The sequence below is a fragment of the Epithele typhae genome (assembly GCF_022376455.1).
Source record: "Epithele typhae strain CBS 203.58 chromosome Unknown BXZ73scaffold_5, whole genome shotgun sequence".
NCBI classification, from domain to species: domain Eukaryota; kingdom Fungi; phylum Basidiomycota; class Agaricomycetes; order Polyporales; family Epitheliaceae; genus Epithele; species Epithele typhae.
Genome location: NW_025954196.1, coordinates 216,427 through 235,669, shown reverse-complemented (window position 1 = coordinate 235,669; position 19,243 = coordinate 216,427). Strand labels below are relative to the sequence as shown.

Sequence of the window (19,243 nt, the reverse complement as noted above, 5' to 3'; positions counted from 1 at the left end):
GGGCTTAGTAGTGCGCGCACGTTGAACTGATACGGACACCTCGTCAGACAACGAACAAGATGAAGCCTCCTAAGGGGGCTGTGTGTTCGACGAGATCAAGCGAAAGTTTCTGAGGTGAGTTGCAGTGTTCTGGTGATTCTGCGGTAAAGTAGGAGTGCGATCCAGCGGTCTGTGAGCCTCTTATTTGACTTGATATAATATTTAAATAAGTATTCTTCTTAACTCCCGTTTAGCTCAGCTGGTAGAGCGCGTCACTAGTAATGACGAGGTCAGTCGTTCAAGTCGGCTAATGGGAATTCATCTGGCATAAGACTTTTTATACAAATTTGCGGTATGAAGTTACTTCACGAGTCCGGATGGTACATGTTTTGTTGCGGTCGTCCTTCCACTCACGACCGACGGAAGTGCCCGACCATCGTCATCCCTGCACCACAAACTGGAAACTATTTGTAGTCGCGCTCAGAGCTTGCAGGATATCGATGAGCCGAGATCTCGTTGATCCGCACCGAGTTGTTTCTGGTTCGACTTGGTCGCCCAGTTGATGTGCTACGTGAACGGCTTTCATACTGTAACAACCCTCACGTCCTCTAGTATGCAGGTGCCGACCGAGCTCTGGGCGCCTATGCCTCAAGCAAATTTCCCGTGCCGTCCGCGCGCCTTCTCTCTCTCCCCCTACATCCGGTGCCCCGCCGTATGTCCTTCCTCGGCGACGACTCAGACGACTCGGCCGTGCTCTCCCCCGTCCTCGGCTCGGGCGTGCCGACCCAGATCGCGACCGGCAACTTCTGCGTCACCGCGAACGGACTCGTACCCCGGGGCAACCCCAGGCGTTGCTCCTCGCCGAGTGCTCAGACGACCCGAAGCAGCTCTGGACGCTCAACGTCGACGAGCCCACGACGATCTCGAACGCGGACGGCAACTGCTGGGCCCTCGGCCGTCCTGCGGTCACCGTTCCGGTAAGCAGTAAGCCTGCGACACGGAGAGTGCCGTGCTGACCGCGTTTGCACGAAAGGTCGTTCTCGACCGCTGCTTGGGGGACGTTTTGGACCAGGAGCAATGGAACCCGATTGTTGCTGCTTGATGGGTCGGTCATGACGGTTGGCCATGGACTTCCAACGGACTATTGTGACTGGCACGTCATTGCACAGCGATTATGGATATCTAGACATGTCTCGTCGACATCTTTAGTCTCGCTGCCTGCATCTAGCTTATCATTCTGTTGTATGAGCTCTCCGTGCGCACAGCTCAGAGACTCATCAGGCTCCCCAAATACGCGAGCCCGTCACCACCGGCTTGATGATGCCCGCGTCTTGGAGTGCGGCGAACAGGTTGAACAGCATGAGGTCCTGCAACAGCCGAAGTCAAATCAAGAACGGCGGTATTTGACATGCGAGTTACTCACGCAGTTTTTGGCCGCGATGAAGCTGATGGTGACGGGGAGGAACTCCGTCGTCCCCGTGATCGTCGAGTTATAGGGCACCTCACCGACTGCATTTCATAACCATCAGCTTGGGCGCAAGTATACTTGCTTGCAAGCACAGACGATACGTACTGGGAATGACCATGTCGGGCACTTCTCCGTGCACCGCGATGCGCCCAGCCGAAAAGCCTAGGGGCACCCCAGGTGCAGTCCTGCGAGTCCCATCAGCCCCAAACACCGGTCCACAAACTCGTTGCGCTCACCCCGGGTACGTGTTCCGGTACGCGGTGTGCCCCGCGTTTTGCGGGTACAATAGGACCGCGTCCGAGCACGTCTCCTCGTCCGCGCGCACGACCTCGCTCGCCCACCAGTTCATGAACACCGCCTTGTTGGCGATCGCCGCGTCCTTGCGCCCAGCGGGCAGCGCGCGGCCGTAGGCCCAGCGCGCGAGCGGCGCGGGATTGATGAACGGGCTCTGGCCCCCGTGCGCGGCTTTGTACGCGTCGATGAACGGGTCCGCGACGAGCGCGATCTGGTCGAGCGTGATGAGGTCCGCGTACGTCGTCTGGAGGAGCGCGGAGAGCGAGGGGGCGGAGACGTTCGCGGGCTTCGTGGCGTTCCAGATCCCGGCGACGGAGACTTTCGTGCGGGAGACGTCGAGGAAGCCCTCGAGCTGGGTGATGAAGTCGTTGTAGATCGCGTCGGAGGTGCCCGGGACGGGCGGGTTATCGATGGAGAAGAAGTCGGTCGGGATGATTATCTTTTTGGGAAACGAAGTGAACTGAGAACGGAGCCATCAGTGCCGTTGTGTCATGCAAGGGGCAAAATGCTCACCGAGGTGAAGTTGTCGTACCACCAGTGTCCAGCCGTCGCCCACAGCCTAGCATCGCGGGAGAAGATTCCCCCAGTGTCCAGCTCGGGCGCCAGCGGCATCACGTCGTCGAGGCTAACCGCGCCGTGCGACGGGCGGTTGCCAAAGACGCCGTTCGCGCCTGCGGGACCGCGCATCGAGCCCCCAGTGTCACTCCCAATCGCGAAGTCGAGCCAGTCGTATGCTGCTACGGCCGTGCCCGAGCCCGTCGACGAGCTGCTGCCGTCTTGGTAACCATCCCCGCGAGGGTTGTACGGTGCGTGGAGGTCGATCCAGTCCGCGGTCGCGGACTCGCCGTTCGCGAATTGCGACGTCTTCGTCTTGCCGACGAGGACCATGCCGCCGTCGAGTAGACGCTGCACAGCGGGCGCGGTCGTGTTCTTCGCAGGGTAGAGGTCGAAGAATGCGCGGTTGCCGCAGCCGGTGTGGAGCCCTGCGACGTCGTAGATGTCCTTGACGGCAAGTCGCTTGCCTGCGAGCGGCTTCTCGGCGGTCGGCGTGAAATAGAGGCGCGAGGGGACAGCGACAGTGGGCGTCGCGGCACCGGTGACTCCCGCGGAGAGTACTTCGAAACCGCCGTTGGGGTTGGGAATCGTGCCGTAGACGAATGATTGCTGCTGATCGCTGTAGAGACGATATGCTGAGTGCGTAGTCAGTGTCAGTGAACGAGTCCTTCGCCGATACGTGCTAACGCACCCTCAAAGATGTTACCGGTGGAAGAGTCCAGAAAATACGGGCCCGAAGGAAGATCCACTGTCAAGCCGAAGCCGAGTGTGTACTTTTTGGAGAGCATTACGAAATCGATACCCAACCTCGCCTGCGTTGAACCCAGAGTCTCGACAGGCAAAAGCGCGGTCCCATTGTACGACAAATAGATTCCTGCAGGAAAAAAATAAGCCTCCTTATGGGGTAGACGTAGACGTGAACAGATCGACGCACCAGAGAGGAAAGCTTTGCTCCACACATCGTCTGTCGTTGACCATTCGGCGATGGTTTTTTCCAAAGCGGCGTCATTGAAGTTGGTGGCCGAAGTCAGAATGACCGAAAACGGTACGAGTTCCCCGGACACCTTCTTCGCAAAAGTAAGGGCGGCGGAGTTGTGAAGAGAGGATACGGGGACTGGGGGAGCGAAGTACGAGACACCACCAACGGTGAGCGTCCTTCCTGTGCTCTGGACGGAGGTTCCTGATGCCACGTGGATCGCGGAAAGAGTTACCAGCAGGAGCGCGACGACGCCAGCCATCTTGAGGGTCCTTCAAGATGAGGACCTGGGCAGGGATCAGTGCTGACGAGGGAGCACGAGGAACGGACGACTCACGCCGCACTTATATATATATGATGCGTCTGAACACATCTTGCCGAAGCGTCCCTGATGGAGCAGAAACGCATGCCGGCATGCCCGTAAGTAGAGCCACATTCGCGAACTTGAACGCGCGGTGTTAGCCCGGGTTCTCTCGAAACGAGCAGCGCGAGGCCCGAAGGGTACGACTGATAACGGCCAACGAAGCTGGACGATAGTTTGATAAGCCGTGCTGCACGCGCGAGTGTGAATAACAGGGTCTTATCGCTGACCTGGTGGCTGATCAAGTCCTCAAAGTTCTGCAGACGGAGTTCCGTGCGGGGTACGATGAGGGACGGAGTTGGGTACGCGCTCCTATAACATGGAGCGGTGGACGAACTGCGGGGACCGGACCGCCATACCATGTACATCATGTTGAACGGTGATGTACAGTCCACAGCGACCAACCCCCACAAACTCCAATCATCCGACATGATCTGAGGCCGGCTATCATCCAGGGAATAGATACTCAATGTGGCCAAGAACTTATCTCCTTTGTCATTCTATACGGATCGCGTGTCGCAAGAGCTCAAAGCAACTTGCGTAGTGATCCTAGTGTCAGATCTGCTAAACCTCAAGGGATGAAGCCATGGTCTGCTTGTCTCTAGACCAGAATTTCTCGCCTTCTCGGCGGCTCGAAAGCGCCGACTCGGAAAGACGGGCACAACGCTGACCGAGACTGCCTCACAAATCATGCCCGAGATGAGCAACTATGTGTAGAGGGGGCATTCTCATAGGGCGCGATGTACTGACCACAAATTCCTGCCTCGACGACAGATAGGGCCTTCCTTCCTCGGAATAGAGCACCCGCGTCGCCTCCAACGTCCTTCTCCATTCCTCATACTCTGTGTACCTCTTGACTAGTAATGTGAGCATACCGATAATCACATCCTCGGCCTCCTTCGCGCTCATAAAGGTCGTTTGACGTCCTATCTCGCATATGACGTGATGGTTCGAGCGTTCGACATTGACGTGTGGCTCCAAATGGGCGGGGGCACAAGGTAGCAAAGAAGGGAGAGTATAAGGGGTGCATATACTCGATGGTGAAAGACAAGGAGAATGCGACGCCAGTCCGCTTTGGGCACAATGCGATAGCGGACTCACGATCACGTGGGGGAGGTGAACCTTGTTCTGGCCGCGCTTCTTGCCTCGTCCCCGTCGTCCTAACACTGGTCAAGTATAATGGCTCTGGCATCAATGCCTCAACGGGAGGTGTACATAAACTCGTGATTTGTGGGACTGCTGTAGTCGTCGATCGTCTCCAGTTTCCATATCTCTCGCACTGCAACTCACTCGACATTCTCATAAACCCGACCGCCAGTATCCGTGATACCACCCACCGATCACCTCAAGATGTTCAACCGCATTTCCCAGATTGCTGCCATTCTCATGATGGTCTCTACTATTGGTGAGTAATTTTTGTAGTTTTTTCGTGCGCGATTCGGCTAACCCGGAATATGTAGCGTCAGCATCTCCTGCGCCCATTGAAGCACAACTCGCCAACGTCATCGCTGAAAACCGCAACTCTTCCTGCTTGGGACCTGATGGATGCTCAGGGGTATGTGTGCCTTCTGTTATTGGACTTCTTCACTGCTTACGCACCTCTCCTAGAGCGGCCCATCGTCAGCCCCGACGATTCGGTCCAGTCGTCGGGCGCGTCTTTTGCATTCATCACCTCCCCCAGCATCATCGTCGTCGCAGTTGCGGCTGCCGGTCTGCTGTAACGATGAGGCGGCCCTAGTCGCCCTGAATCATGAACGCTCCGCAAGCCAAAACTCTGTCGAGACTGCATCGACGTACTCTCACGATTGTCCCTGAGGACTACAGTTCGGACCACACATCATATGCACATCTAATACTATAACCCTCGCATTCCTAGACATAATTCCTGGAATTCTCTCACACCTATGCCATTATGACACAATATGTACACATACTATGACGATCTATGGCCCTATGCACGACATAAATAGGTACCGAGTCGATATATGAGCTCTGGTAGTCGGAGCATGTAGACTCATCACATCTACATCCGGCGACCTTTCTTCTGAGGGATCGGCATGAACAAGCACCTCACCTTCGGGAAATCCTCGTCAACCGGATGTGCCAACACCTGGCCTTTCTCGCCTGGGTGTGAACGCGATATCTGGTTTCACCTCGCCGAGGACCCGCCGAGGACCCCAGTCCACGTCTGCACCATCTCGTCCGCATCGAGGCGCGCCCAACAGCGGCCGAGGAGCACACTCACGTCCCTCGCGAGCTCCTCCACGGCCTCCTGAGTCTGGAACAGCGGCTGGTGATTCGCCCACAGCGCCGTGCCAGCGTCATCCGGAGCGGCGACACCCCGCGACCCCCCGCTGCTTGCCCGTGCCCTCCGCCTCCGCCGTGCCCTCCTCCGCGCCTCCGCCGAGATCTCGACCATGTCCTCGTCTCCGCTCATCTCGGAGTTGCTCTCATCCGACTCTCCTCGTACGCGTCATCGTCATCTGCTTCCTCTGCTTCTTCCACCGCCGCCGCCGCTACTTCCTCCTCTTCGTCCTCGGCCACCATCCCTCCCTCCTCCGTCGGGTACGTCTCCGCAAGCACGACGATCGCGCGCACCCAGGCCCCCAGCCACAGTGCGTGTCCCGACAGCGCCCCGCTCACCTCCGCGCGCGGCCACCGCGCGCGCACGCGGTCGACGTACGTGAGCGTCGCGGCCACGACGCGCCGGCGCTCGCCCACGGGGAGCTTCCGCACCAGCGTCTTGACGTACTCGTCGAGGCCGAGGCCGCCGCGCGAGGCGTGCGCGACGAAGAGGGGGTGCCCGCCCCGCAGCGGAAGAGGCGCTGGACGAAGGACGCGCAGGCGGTCGCGACCGTCGCGACGTCGCGGTCGGGGAGGTCTCCCCGGAGGCGGGGAGGCATGGGCGTGAGCGGCACGAGGGAGGACAGGGGAGAGGCGGGGGCGAAGGGGGCGGGGGGGTTGCGGCTCTTGCGCTGGGGTCCCCCTGCCGGGGTGGAGCCCAGGAGTACGGGCTGAGGTCTTGCGTTTCGACGTAGAGAGGAGTGAGCGGAGGGTTTGCTCGGACGAGGAGGGTGCCCGAGAAGTACCAGCGAGAGGCGGAGCGTTGGAGTTGCGAGAGAGTACATCCTTCAACATCGCGGATGTCTTGATGGGCGAGCGACGTATCGATGTTGAAGAGACGCGCGCAGGACTGAGGGATAGCGGTTGTTGAGCTGGGAAGGGCGTTGATTGTTGAAGGTGTGGTGCTTGCCATGGAGGCATGGGAGGAACAAGGTAGGAGTGCATCTGAGGGAGCGTGGATGGAGGATACTCCGAAAGCTGAGACTGCTGCTGAGAGGCGGGCTGCTGAAGAGGGAGCACAGGCGGGAGCATGTATGATCGAGCCGCGGCCGTACGAGTCTGCTGCTGGCTCGGGAGAACAGGAAACTGCGCCGAGGAGGTCGGTGTCATTGAGGTTGCGGACGCATTCTGTTGCTGCTGAGGCTGCGTGTATGCTTGCGGATAGGAATCAAGCGGAGGCATCCTTGGAGCAAGACCCTGAGCGCCAGCAGACATTGCAAGTGTCGAGAGATAGCTTGACGGAGGCGCCAGAGTTCGACTCGGCTGTCCCCATTGGCCTTGATACACCCCTTGTTGCTGTGGGTGTTGAACGTATGGCAAAAGCGAGTTGGATGAGGTTTGAGGTTGGCTGACGTGCGGAGTAGCCAGAGCAGGGACAAGTGCGGAAAGTCGAGAAGGAGAGGCGTACGGAGAGTGACGGATCATCGCGCGGGTGGTTGCCAGAGCGCGAGTGGGTCCCCCACTGGGTGGCTTGACGCTACCCGTGATGCTCGCGAAGTCCGCGTTTATGAGGCCTGAGAATGCGTCGTGAGCCATAGGGTAAAAGTGAGATGTGATGATCAAAAGGTGAGGGAGGTGGTCCCTGGTGTGAGCGAGCAGGACCTAGGGGCACCAGCGCTGACTTTATGTGCATCCCGTACTTGCGATCGAGACAAAGCGGCGAACCGTCCACACTAGTGACCACACTTCATAAGCAGGCGGTGAGTACAACTTGCAACTCTAAAGCCTGTTTTCTTGCTTTGAGTAGTGGTTCAAACATCGGCCTGCAGTTGTGAGCCAGTGGCACGGTCGGATCCGTCGCGTGTATGTCATGCAAAGGCTCAGTCTGGGCGCTTGGTCCACCACATAGCGCCACCCAAACGCTGGCATGTGCACAGCAGTCAGAAATGCAGACTCTGGGGCATGCAGAGTGACACTCACGTCTCATCTCCGCTTTGGCCAGGCCGAGCCTCGCTTTGCCACACTCCAAGGCTGACCAGCGTCCTGCTGTATTGCGCCTGGTTTCGAGCGCCGAGTCCAGCACCCCAATTCCATCCCACCCGGCGGCAAGACATAGCTTGCGTTCTCACCCGACGAGCGCGCCGTCTCCCACCGCGAGACTTCACAATGACGCCGTACACGTCTTTCCCTCGATTGACGACCGTAAGGCGCTCGGAAGGGCCGGCGTCCGAGAAAACGCCTCCGCAACGTGTGGTGGACGACATCTGCGACCGCCCGGGAATGCGTTCTGCAGCGCGGAGGCCGTCCGCCGCCCCCGCACGCAATGCGCATGCAAGTCGCCGTGTTGCAAATTCCGCACTGGGGCCGCGACGCATGTTCCTCCGATAGCGCCGCGCTTCCATGATCGGAGAAGGGGGGAAATAACGTTAGCCTCTCGCGCTCTGATATGATGCGCGACAAAAACTTGTGGCAGACGACGTACCACTGCAAATGTTGTCGTTCCGTGCAACCGAGAGCAAGCAATGATGCGTGGCTATGTCACGCGCGCCTCGGCTGGAAGAGATAAGATAACGTGAGCACACACCATGCCAAACGACAAATCAATACACGCCCACAACAACGTGTCAGGTCGTGCGTGCGTCGGAAACGGCGTAACTTGTGCATCATCTTCTAGTACATCACGCTGAAGTCAAAGCCAAGAACTAGCGCGGGGGAAGCGAGGGTAAGCGCAAAATACACACGCAGCAGACTCTGGAGGACTTGCCATCAGAATCGAAGAGCCTCGTGGCAGGCCACGCGCAGATGCACGGACCTGGCGAACATCTCCTGCATCCTCGGACGCGTGGGTGAATTAAACCTTGTACAGACACCGGCTCCGCGTCGACGGACAACAGTAACATCGCAGTTCGTCGCGGGTGATCGTCATCTGCAACAAGAGAGTCAGCAACAAAGAGCAGATCTATCGACGGCCCGCAAGCCGCGGTTCCCCACGCCTCACGCACGAGCCCTATGTCTTCGCGATAGGTGATAGCACGGCGCGGGAGCCTGGGGCGCAGAAGAACCCCGCGCGCCGTGCGCTCGTTCTGCGGACGTTTTCCTGCACGCAATGCGACAGTGGCCATGGCCCGCGCACATCGCAAGAATGCCTTGACCGCCCCCGTCCCGCCAGGCCTCTTCCCCTCCCCGTCTCACAGCAGCTCTGGGCGGCCGCCGCCCTTCCTCTTCCTTGCACTCTCCGACGCCGTCGCGCCCCGACCGTCACGGCCCCGCGCCGCTATCGCGCGCCGCCGTCACGGGTCGAGCGTCCCGACTTCGTGCAAGCCACCTCGGCTTCCCCGCGGCCCACGCGGCCGTGCCTCGAGGCCCGCTGCCCTTGTATGGAGTTGCCCCGCGGGAGCGGTCCAGCGAAGGCTGCGCAGGGAGAGTTGGTGGGGCGCGAACCCAGATCCGCCCTCGCGAATCGCGGCTGCGAGCCCGGCGGGACGCCGATGCATTGACCGCCCCCCCCCGCTCTGCCGCCGAGCGCCCGTCCCGGGTCTTCTCGCCGGGATGGGCCTGGTCCCGCTTCGCATCCTAAGTATGAATACAGCCGAGGGATACAGTATTCGGGTTCCGACGCGTCCCGCGTTCGCAAGGATCAGCGCGCGTCTCCCTGTCTGTCAGCCGGGGCCCGGTGGTTGCATAGCTCAAACGATTCTTCGTGTTGCCCCCTGCCGCGCGTGTATAAGAGACACTTTGGCGAATCAGCACTTCAACGTTTGGCAGTTCAAATGGAGTCCCGTCTGCCAGCAGTACGCAGGCACCCGCCGCGCGCCAGGCTTTCCGTAAGCCTGGCGCGCCGCATGTGCCGTTTCGAGAGCGAGATATCAGACGTTCAGACTAACCGTCCATGCCACTGATGCATCCGCTGCGGAGCACAATCAAGACACGGGTGGCAGCCGAGCCATGCATGCACTAGCGCCGGTGTATCGCAGCTCCGTGCGACGCAATCCGATGTGGACTTCTGGCTTGGGAGGCGCATTGCAAGCTAGCGTGCAAAGGCGTGCTTCGCGGGCCGCGGTACCCTTCAGGAAGAGCGAGGTCAGCTCTGGGCATCCCGGGTTCGAAAAGACGACATAAGAACTGGATGGCATACCAGCCACGCGCGATCGTGATTGGGTGTCATCAAGGCCAGATCCCACCGCAATCGGGAGCCGAGCCAGTGGCGCGGGTAGAACTCCCACCGCTGCGGCCCTCTATCAAGTGGCCGAGTTGTGCTCGTAGACTTTGCATTGTCTGAACATGACATGTGGGTGAGTCACATGCGAACGCGGCTCTGTGGGGCACCTGAGTTCCTGATAATCTGAAAAAGAAACAAAGCGCCAGTGGCGTGTCCCTCACCCAGCACCAAACAATCCTGCATCTCCAATGCAACCAAGGTCGATGCGTGATCTCACTTACTATGAACAGGTAAATGGGCGCTTCTGGTGCTCGCAAGCTTCTAGATGCTTGACGTCAGATATTTTCAAAGGCTGGGAGATGTTCCTCGGTCGATCAGAACGGCATTTCCGATGGACGATGCGCACGTGTCATCAAAGCGCTATGCTTAGGCCGCGTGGCGTGCTGTCGTCGTCTGGGTAAGAGAATGAACGTGGGAGATGGTAGAGGATGGCAGCCCCACGGACCGTGATGACGGACTTGGTGCGGGATCAACGCGCTGCGCTCGGCATCCCAGCACGAGACGCAAGCATATCAGAATCCGCCACCAGAATCCGTTCACGCGAATTCAACGAGCATATGTCTTCTGTATTCTTGGGTGTTTGTTGATCGTTTCGCTTTGACGAACCTGAGAACGTGGGACCGGCGGACGTCGGTGTAGCGGGAGCTTTTCGGGACCTGTCTACATGCGTCCGTCCTCGATGACCGGAAGATGCAGCTAGAATAATCAGTACATACAGACCAGCCCTGAGATGTTGAAACACTGGTTTGCAAGCTTGAAGCGCTATAGTGACGCCCGTTGCTCCTTGCATCGGTTATCGCGCAAGGCTTGCGCACGACCTGCTGCTGGGAACGATCCACCGGCCGCGTTTCGTACCTTGCTACGGTGCCCCCGGCATTAGATTCAACTTGTCACATCTCCAGAAGCACAGGGCAGTGGAGAACCGACCCCGGTCATTCATGATCATGATGGTTGCATGGCAGAGCAAGTTAGTGAACGCAGGTAATGAAGGTGATCCGTTGATCTCTAGTCCTAATAGTAAGTCGTGCATACAGACGGTGTGTAATGCACTGTAGTGACCAACCTTGCCAATTGGCAGTTCACGGTGCAATGGAGTGGAAGACAGTTCGGTCGGAGAACGCGTTTGTGCTTCCGCGTCCTGCACTCCCTCGGCTAGCTAGCACCTGACCGTTGAGACGCCTTCGCACGTCAGGGAACAAACTCGCAGGCGGACCTTGGTGCGTCAGTGGGGTGGGGACTTTGCATGGAGCTTCAGCACATCTATGAGTTATGACGTTGGAGGAGGGTTGGAGGTGAGTCTCCACGAGCTTGATCTTGCGTCCCAAATTGGAGGATCCGCCGTGGTGTGTTGGGAGGAACGCTGAGCGATGATATGGCAGGAGCTGGCTGAACGTCGCGAGAGGACGTGGGCATTCAGATAGCATAGTTATCTCAGTATCCGGCATAGGCAGGCGGAGACGACACGACTCACGATGCGCTTAGGCCTTATAGTCCGGCTGTGTTTCTACTGTGCTGCCTCTTCGGTGGCTCAAATACGAAGGATACAGATGAACCATACAGCACGAACCCTGTGATGACGTCATAATGCGCTGGAAGTCACACCGCCGCGGTCCCTGGGCCTTGATGTTCGTCGGGGCTGGAGGGTACTGGCGTGGAGCGGCAGATGAGAGCACGCTGGACCTTGTAGAAATATTTCAGCACAGAGGGCGGTGAAAGATCCGGATCCAGGCGGAGAGCGGCTTTCAGCGTGATCGTGGCTGAAAGCAATATGTCCTCGCGCGTACTCCTTCGTCACCGCGAGTGATCGGATCGTCAAGTTCAGACTGCAACATAAGTTAGCTGGAAGTTTCAAACATTACAGTTACTGCACAGATGCCCCTCCGCAACCACGGCCACCATGATAGGTTACGACTTCCCGAGCCGGCAGCTGGGAAGAGAACGTCCGGCGCTTGAAAACAATTGCAACGGCCCACGGGTTGATTCTTACAGAGCCCGCCGTGCGCTTGCCCTCCTCCGCCGTTTCTGATGCGAAGTGCGCCCGTGCGTGGAGCGCGGCATTTAGGTGGCAGGAACCCGTAACTGTAAGAGAGATCCAGCTCTTGTTCTTGTTTCGCGCTGACCAAACGCCCTTGTTCCTCACACCTCCCAGATCCCCCTGTGAATGGTGACACTGCCGTCGTTGGTGAATTGAGCTAACCGATCCTAACCGGACGACGTACTGTGGTGAAGATGGCAGTCGGCTCATCTGACCCCCCTCAGCAGCCCTGAGACCGACGAGCGATGGCAGATCATCAGGCAGAAACGACTTGTCTCCGGTGTTCACCGGAGACTCGAGAGCGGCTGGAGTCCGTTGAGACAAGTACCCAAATATGGAGACGCCAAAGACAGGCTCATGGCGCCCGCGTGCTCCGGAGTCATAGCCGCCCGCTCAACCGGTGCTCTGGAGTTCTCCCGAGAACCGTGGAGGAGGCTCTATGGAGTACTACAGAGTAAACAACTACAGAGCATGTCGGAGCGAAGTCCTCTTGAGTGCGATAGTGTACACTATGAGGCCATGCATTTCATGGCACTGTTGCACTGCGCGTGGCCATCGAGTCCAGGTTCCACCGGCGCCTGCATGGGAATCGAATCCAATAGCTGAATTAAACAACGGTATAGAGTAATACATGTCGGGGAGCAGAGGACGTAAAGCTGAACATGATATATCTATCGAGCTCAAGGCTCAGGCTCCGACTCACTGTCAGTAAGCCCAGTCCGCCCCGCCAGCTGACTGGTTGCACTGTTCATTGCGGTGCTCGAAACCCGTGTGGATGAGAGATTGAGGTCGATTCCTCCACCAGCACGGCTTGATGTCCAAGGCAAAGGTCACACTGGGTTAGAACATGCACATAGATATGAGTCATAGCGAGCAACTTACAAGGCACGTGAGTACATGCGCGTCCGAATGTTCTTCCATGCTTGCGGGTTCGCAGCTTCGTACTCCTTGAGATCGGCGAGAAAGCCCCGATAGTGCTTGGCATGCCCCGAGGAGTCATCGCCACGGTCGCCGTGGTTGAACTGACCCGTCACCCTCTTGCCGGTGCTCCATTCCGCGATATGGGCTCGAATCTCAAGCGTGCAGATATTAGCAAACCACAGATTCAATGGCGCTAGAAGCGACGACTTACCATTGTCATCACGAATGCGATCGACTCGTTTGGGAGAGGATTGAAGCACTCAGGGTACTGGAATCCAATGCTGGAGTAGCCGTCGCCCGAGTTGAAGAAGGTAACACAGATCGCATCAAATACAGCCTCGTTCTCCGCAAAACGGCCCCTTGTTGTTTCGTCACGAGGGCGAATGTCGAACGTCTTTGTTGTTGATCAAATCAGATGCAACATTTCACAGACAGTGAATGTCGTTAGCGCACCTTGTGATGGAAGGTGCCTTCTTCGAGCAGCCTCGCACTCTTCCGAGCATTCTCGTCCCAGTCCTTCTTCTTTTCGCTTGTCCGGAAGCCGTAGGCCTTTGCAGTCGAAGAACGGAACGCATAGAATGGCTCGCCACGCGCATTTGATCTGCGCGATAGGACCTGCAGCCATATTAATCAACAAGTGTGTCGGAGGTAACACTGAGAAATATACTTGCTAGCCGGATCATCCGCTGGTCGAGCCCATACAACGGAGCGGATTCGTTCTTACGAGGTGCGCAAGCCACTTTCCACGCGTCTGTGATGGCCTTTTCGGCCTCTTCGTTGCTGGGAAACGCATTAGTAGCATAAAGATAGCGATAAAACTCGTTGATCGCGCGGTCCAGGAGAGTTCTGACGTCCGGAATGTACTGGCCGGTGGAAGGGCGACTCTTCGGATCCACGCCTCGGAGAAGAAGGGAGGTGTTTGCGGCGGGGGTGGTGTTCGTTTGGTCAGGCCGTTGAGGCTGATGGCGGGGTGCAGATGACGATGTCAGACGAGAGCGTGACTGTGGCCGAGAGCGCGACGCTGGCCGAGAGCGCGATGCTGGGCGAGAGCGCGACGCCGGGCGAGAGCGCGACGCAGGGCGAGAGCGTGACGCCGGGCGAGAGCGCGATGATGGACCTTGAGAGCGCGACCGTGGGCGAACACGCGATGGTCATGGTGGCAGCAGGCGAGGGAGCGGTGGTGGGCGAGAGCATGAGCGAGAGTGTGATGGCAGGCAAAAACGAGATGACAGACCTTGAGAGCGCAACCGTGGGTGAACACGCGATGGTGGGTGAGGGAGCGATGACCGCAGACGAGAGCATACTGGTGGGTGAGAGAGCGATGGCGGGCGAGAGCGTGAGCGTGAGTGCAACAACGGGCAAACCCGGGATGACGGACCAGTTTCCGAGAGCACGAGCGTGTGCGAGTGTGCAATGATGGGCAAGGGGGCCACGGGGCGCCGACAGCGGGCGAGAACGTGAGTGTGGGTGTGACAACAGGCAAGAACAAGATGACGGACCTTGAGAGCGCGACCGCAGGTGAGCGCGCGATGGCGGGCAAGAACGCGGCTGTGTGCGAGAGCGCGATGGTGGGCGAGAAAGTTGTGATGGCGGGCGAGAACGAGATGGATCCTGGCGGGAGGGCGACGACAACCGATGGCGCGATGAAGGGCGGGAGTGTGATGATGGCACACCACCTGAGAGGGATGAGGGCGGTCGTGACGTCGGCGGAGAGGGTGGTTGTGAGGAGCCAGCTGCTGACAAGTTCCGCGGTTGTTGAGAGCGTCCCCGTGGCGGACTCTCACTGCCCTCGCGGTGAGAAATACGCATAGGGCCGGGCGCTGTCTGTAGTGTTGTTTCGTATTTCTCGCGCACCTTTGGCCCGGGTAGGCAGTTGAGCATAAAACAACTGTGCATATATACACGAAAAAGCTCACCTTGGCTCGCATCCCATGGCTGCGCCTGAATGTTCCTCCATCTGAGACATATTCATCCTCGGACTCGGGTCCAGGTGAGGAGTCCGTGCCATTCTTGTTACTGGCTGAACTTCGCTGCTTCTTGCGAGTCTCCAGATCCTTGAGTTCACGCTTGAGTTGTGCGGCCCGCTTGTCATCGGCATCCTGGTCTAGTCACCGTCATTGAGTCCAGTACAACCAAGCAAGGTGTTGTAGTAGAATCATACCGTTTTGTTTCTGCTTTTTGGTTGGTTTCCGTGCTCTACCGGGACGCTTGTTTGAGCCCGTTTCGTCTTCTTGTTCTGCAACCTATGACGATGTGTGTGCCATGAGTGATACTGCCATGTCGTGACTGAGGTTAGAACTTAGAATTGCACTCACCTCGCCGTCATCAGAGGGGAGCTGATCAGCACCCCTTTTGCCGCTGCGGGGTGCCATGGAGGAGGAGAGGGGTAGTATCGGAATAGGAGATAGTAGTAGATGTCGCAGCTGCCAGCGGGGCGAGTCCAGGTGGGCGGAGTTTCGGAGACTCGGATTTTGCCGTGGCCGCTGCAATATGCTCATCAGCTCGCAATTTCGAGAGAGCTCAAACTCACCTCACTGGCCAGTCCTCCCCGTAAATCCTCCTCAATGTCTCGTCGAACACGCCGCCACGCATGTCAGTTTTGTGGCAAGGACTTCCCCACCCCGCAAGGAGTACTTTCCCATATCAGCCAGTCCTCTGCATGTCGATCAGCGCGAAGTCAGAAAGTCAATCAACGCATACAAGAGCTTCTCCATGGCGTACCTCAACAACCTCCACCCTTGGACTTCGCCACTGCACCTGCAAACTTCGACGTTGACTCATTCACATCCCCCGGAACCCCCTCGGCAGGGCCGGACGACAGGCACCAGTGCGGTGTCGGCGAAGCTGACCAGCCCTCTCCACGACCACATCCCGGCCGGGTGACTGTCGAAGAGGTTGAAGATGAAGAAGCTGGTGGACTCCCTAAACGCTTATGGCGTGGGGAGTATCCGGCATCAGCTCGCGCCGGAGAACGACTTCAACGAGCACGTACCACGTTTGAGGAGCTTCTTGCTCAGAAGCGCGACAGCAAGACGCCAATTGTCTCGCCATTTGCATCCGAAGAGGAGTGGGACTTGGTGAAGTGGCTCTTCACAAGCGGACTGAGCCAGAGGGCTATTGAAGAGTATCTGTCGTTGCCATTAGTGCGTGTTTATTCTTCTATTCAATACCTGATTCTCACCTCGCGAAGGTTCATCGCACAGCGGATCTGTCGTTTCGGAACAAGTACGAGCTGTTGAAGAAGCTGGATCAACTTCCTGGGGGCGCAGCGGAGTGGATCTGTAACGAGTGGGAGCTGGTTGGCGATGAGAAGGACGATAACGGCAATCTGAAGACGGAAAACGTGGAGTTATGGCGCCGCGACCCAGTGGAGATTGTCCGTGAACTCTTGGGTAACCCTGTGTTCGACGGAGTCGTGAGGTTTGCTCCTGAGCGGCTTGTCGCATCCAAGGATGGTTCGGAGATCGTCATCGAGGAGATGTGGACGGCAGACTGGTGGTGGGAAACACAGGTGAGTATCATCATACCATGCAGCAGCTGGGCAACGTCTCACGTACCGTTATGGTGTAGGGGATCCTCCCGGCCGGAGCCACCATCGCCCCAGTCATTCTCTCATCGGACAAGACCCAGCTTTCGCGTTTTTCAGGGGACAAGCAAGCGTGGCCTGTCTATCTCACAATAGGAAACATTCCAAAGGGCATCCGTCGTCAGCCCTCCATGCGCGCAATGGTTCTCGTGGGGTACATACCGGTCACGAAGCTTGAATGCTTCAAGAAATCCACCCGTTCCCTTGAAGGATGGCGATTCTTCCATCACTGTATGTCGAAGATCCTGGAACCGTTGAAGGCCGCAGCAAAGGACGGCGTTGAGATGGTCTGCGCAGACGGGTTCATCCGGCGAGTCCATCCCATCATAGCTGCGTACGTCGCCGACCACCCAGAACAGTGTCTCGTGTCTTGCTGCAAGGAGAACTGTTGCCCCAAGTGCACCGTCCACTCGAACTCGCGCGGCGACCCCATCCACAGCATGATGAAGGACCCAGAATCAGTATGTGAAGTTATCGACGAGCAAGACCAAGGCCTCAAACCTTCTGAGTTCGAAAAGCTAGGCCTGAAACTCATCGATCCCTTCTGGCGGGATCACCCTCACTGCGACATCTTCTCCTGCTTCACACCCGATATCCTGCATCAGCTACACAAGGGTGTATTCAAGGACCATACCGTGTCGTGGGTGACAGACGCTTTTGATGGTGGGGCGGACGAGCTAGACAGGCGATTCAAGGCGATGCCATCTCACCCCAGTCTTCGTCACTTCAAGAAGGGGATCTCGTTGGTATCGCAGTGGACGGGGACGGAGTACAAGGGCATGGAGCGTGTCTTCCTCGGCGCTCTCACAGGCGCGGCTAAACCGGATGTTGTGCGCGCTGTGCGCGCAGTTCTCGACTTCATCTACTACGCTCACTTCGAGGCTCACACTAGTCGCTCCCTCGCCCGCCTCGAGTCCGTGTGGCGTGCTTTCCATGCCCACAAACACATCTTCACCTCCCTCGGCATCCGCAACCATTACAACATCCCCAAAATCCACGCCGCCCTCCACTACCCAGTCTCCATCCGCCAACTTGGTTCGGCAGACGGCTTCAACACGGAAGCCTCGGAGCGTCTACACATCGACTGCACCAAAGACGCCTACAACGCGTCGAACAAGCGGGCGTACATCAAGCAAATGACAACGTGGTTGAACCGCCAGGAGAGAATCGCGCGTTTTCAGCACTTCCTCGACTGGGCCAAGCAAGCCGATCTCCCCGGCAAGGATTCAGACGCGGACACGGCAGGGGTGGCAGCGAGCAGCGAGGACGCGGACGGCGACATTGAGATGAAAGACGCGGGTGATTCAGACGGTACGTTTCCCCCCTACCTTGTGGCGAAAAAGCCTCCCCTTCCTGCCGTCCCCATCCGCGAACTGGTCCAACGCTTTGGTTGCACCGACTTCGTGCGCAACCTGGAAGACCACCTCAAGACCGTATTTCTCTCTCGCCCCCGCACAGTCCTCATCTCTGGGAGTCAGACGTTCCCGGTGTATCACCGAATGTCTCTGTACCTCCCCGCAATGCGCCAGGTCTCCCCGGTTCCCGTCAAGGATGTTGTTCGAGCCACACCATACAAGCCTGCTCGACCTCTCCATCCCGCGGTTCCCGCTCACTTTGACACCGTTCTCGCATGGGAGCCAGGTGTGGAACCGGTGGAAGGGCCCATTGTTTCGATTGAGGGTATGTTCCTTGCTGTGAGTAACATTTTGGTGTGCAAAACTGACGCTTTCGTTGTATTGCAGGCTTGCGTGTTGCTCGTGTGCGAGCGATCTTCTGCATGCCCGCGTCTTTCGGCACACGCTTCAAGCACCCACTCGCCTACGTCGAGTGGTTCACTCCGTTCCGTGCTGAGCCCGACCCAGTTAATGGTATGTTCCAGGTATCTGTCTCTAAAAATCATCATCGTCGCCGCTCTTCCATCATTCCTGTTACCTCCATTGTTCGAAGTTGTCATCTTATACCTGTGTGGGGGCGGGAGGTTGATCGGACATGGACGACAGATAACGTACTAGATAGATGCAAGAAGTTCTTCTTGAATCCTTACCTTCGTCATCACGACTTTGTACTACTCCGTTATTTACGTGATGATACATGATCTGTTGTTCTACAACTTCTCGTGTGTGCTCTGATAGCCCATGCACATGCTCGAGCTCTGAGCCGGAACACGCTCATGAACACTTCCGAGCATCCTCCAATGTTCGTGCCGGCTAGAGAGGCAGCGAGGAAGCTCGCGCGAGCTAAAAAGACGGCACGGATGCTCAGGCATGCGAGAGAGGTGGGGCGGATGCTCGCGCAAGCCACAGAGGCCGCGCGGGTGCTTGCGCGAGCCACAGAGGCTGCGAGGTTGCTCGCGCGAGCCGCAGAGGCTGCGCGGATGCTCGCGCGTGCCAGAGAGGTGGCACGGATGCTCACGCGGTCTCAAGAGGGCCGGTCGGCGCTAGATAACACTCCGGAGTCGCCCGGAGCATGGCTCTGAGTGAGCGAGCACAACAGAGCGCCCAGTCACGTTCTGGAGCAAACGGGTTTTTCCTGATGATGAGCACCCCTTCCGCCCAACGATCAGCGG

General features: G+C 57.9%; 6 protein-coding genes and 1 non-coding gene across 7 annotated transcripts; 4 read left to right on the top strand and 3 right to left on the bottom strand.

Moving 5' to 3' along the window:
- The first annotated feature begins 223 nt into the window (after window positions 1–223).
- BXZ73DRAFT_t34 lies at window positions 224–296 on the top strand. Its single transcript has one exon. It is a non-coding gene; the product is annotated as a tRNA-Thr (tRNA).
- Window positions 297–693: 397 nt separating this feature from the next.
- BXZ73DRAFT_97625 (uncharacterized protein) lies at window positions 694–1,081 on the top strand (the record flags this gene model as incomplete). Its single annotated transcript, XM_048027428.1, has 3 exons — window positions 694–807; window positions 867–956; window positions 1,013–1,081. The coding sequence occupies 3 exons, from the start codon at window positions 694–696 to the stop codon at window positions 1,079–1,081; spliced, it is 273 nt and encodes a 90-aa protein (XP_047881463.1).
- A 175-nt stretch (window positions 1,082–1,256) lies between these two features.
- BXZ73DRAFT_41213 (amidase signature enzyme) lies at window positions 1,257–3,534 on the bottom strand (the record flags this gene model as incomplete). Its single annotated transcript, XM_048018733.1, has 7 exons — window positions 1,257–1,346; window positions 1,403–1,488; window positions 1,553–1,632; window positions 1,684–2,201; window positions 2,255–2,931; window positions 2,988–3,170; window positions 3,231–3,534. 7 exons carry the CDS (start codon window positions 3,532–3,534, stop codon window positions 1,257–1,259), a joined length of 1,938 nt encoding a protein of 645 aa, XP_047881462.1.
- Window positions 3,535–4,983: 1,449 nt separating this feature from the next.
- On the top strand, window positions 4,984–5,354 carry BXZ73DRAFT_97623 (uncharacterized protein; the record flags this gene model as incomplete). The annotated part of the gene is made up of 3 exons (XM_048027427.1): window positions 4,984–5,038; window positions 5,094–5,188; window positions 5,244–5,354. 3 exons carry the CDS (start codon window positions 4,984–4,986, stop codon window positions 5,352–5,354), a joined length of 261 nt encoding a protein of 86 aa, XP_047881461.1.
- Window positions 5,355–6,066: 712 nt separating this feature from the next.
- BXZ73DRAFT_97622 (uncharacterized protein) lies at window positions 6,067–7,512 on the bottom strand (the record flags this gene model as incomplete). The annotated part of the gene is made up of 1 exon (XM_048027426.1): window positions 6,067–7,512. One exon carries the CDS (start codon window positions 7,510–7,512, stop codon window positions 6,067–6,069), a length of 1,446 nt encoding a protein of 481 aa, XP_047881460.1.
- Window positions 7,513–12,875: 5,363 nt separating this feature from the next.
- On the bottom strand, window positions 12,876–15,463 carry BXZ73DRAFT_74503 (uncharacterized protein; the record flags this gene model as incomplete). The annotated part of the gene is made up of 11 exons (XM_048022036.1): window positions 12,876–13,005; window positions 13,053–13,243; window positions 13,303–13,485; window positions 13,545–13,692; window positions 13,794–14,050; window positions 14,073–14,394; window positions 14,591–14,767; window positions 14,833–14,945; window positions 15,008–15,195; window positions 15,253–15,334; window positions 15,407–15,463. 11 exons carry the CDS (start codon window positions 15,461–15,463, stop codon window positions 12,876–12,878), a joined length of 1,848 nt encoding a protein of 615 aa, XP_047881459.1.
- Window positions 15,464–15,655: 192 nt separating this feature from the next.
- On the top strand, window positions 15,656–18,772 carry BXZ73DRAFT_87866 (uncharacterized protein; the record flags this gene model as incomplete). The annotated part of the gene is made up of 5 exons (XM_048024744.1): window positions 15,656–16,234; window positions 16,282–16,602; window positions 16,662–16,757; window positions 16,920–18,318; window positions 18,420–18,772. The coding sequence occupies 5 exons, from the start codon at window positions 15,656–15,658 to the stop codon at window positions 18,770–18,772; spliced, it is 2,748 nt and encodes a 915-aa protein (XP_047881458.1).
- Window positions 18,773–19,243: the final 471 nt, after the last annotated feature.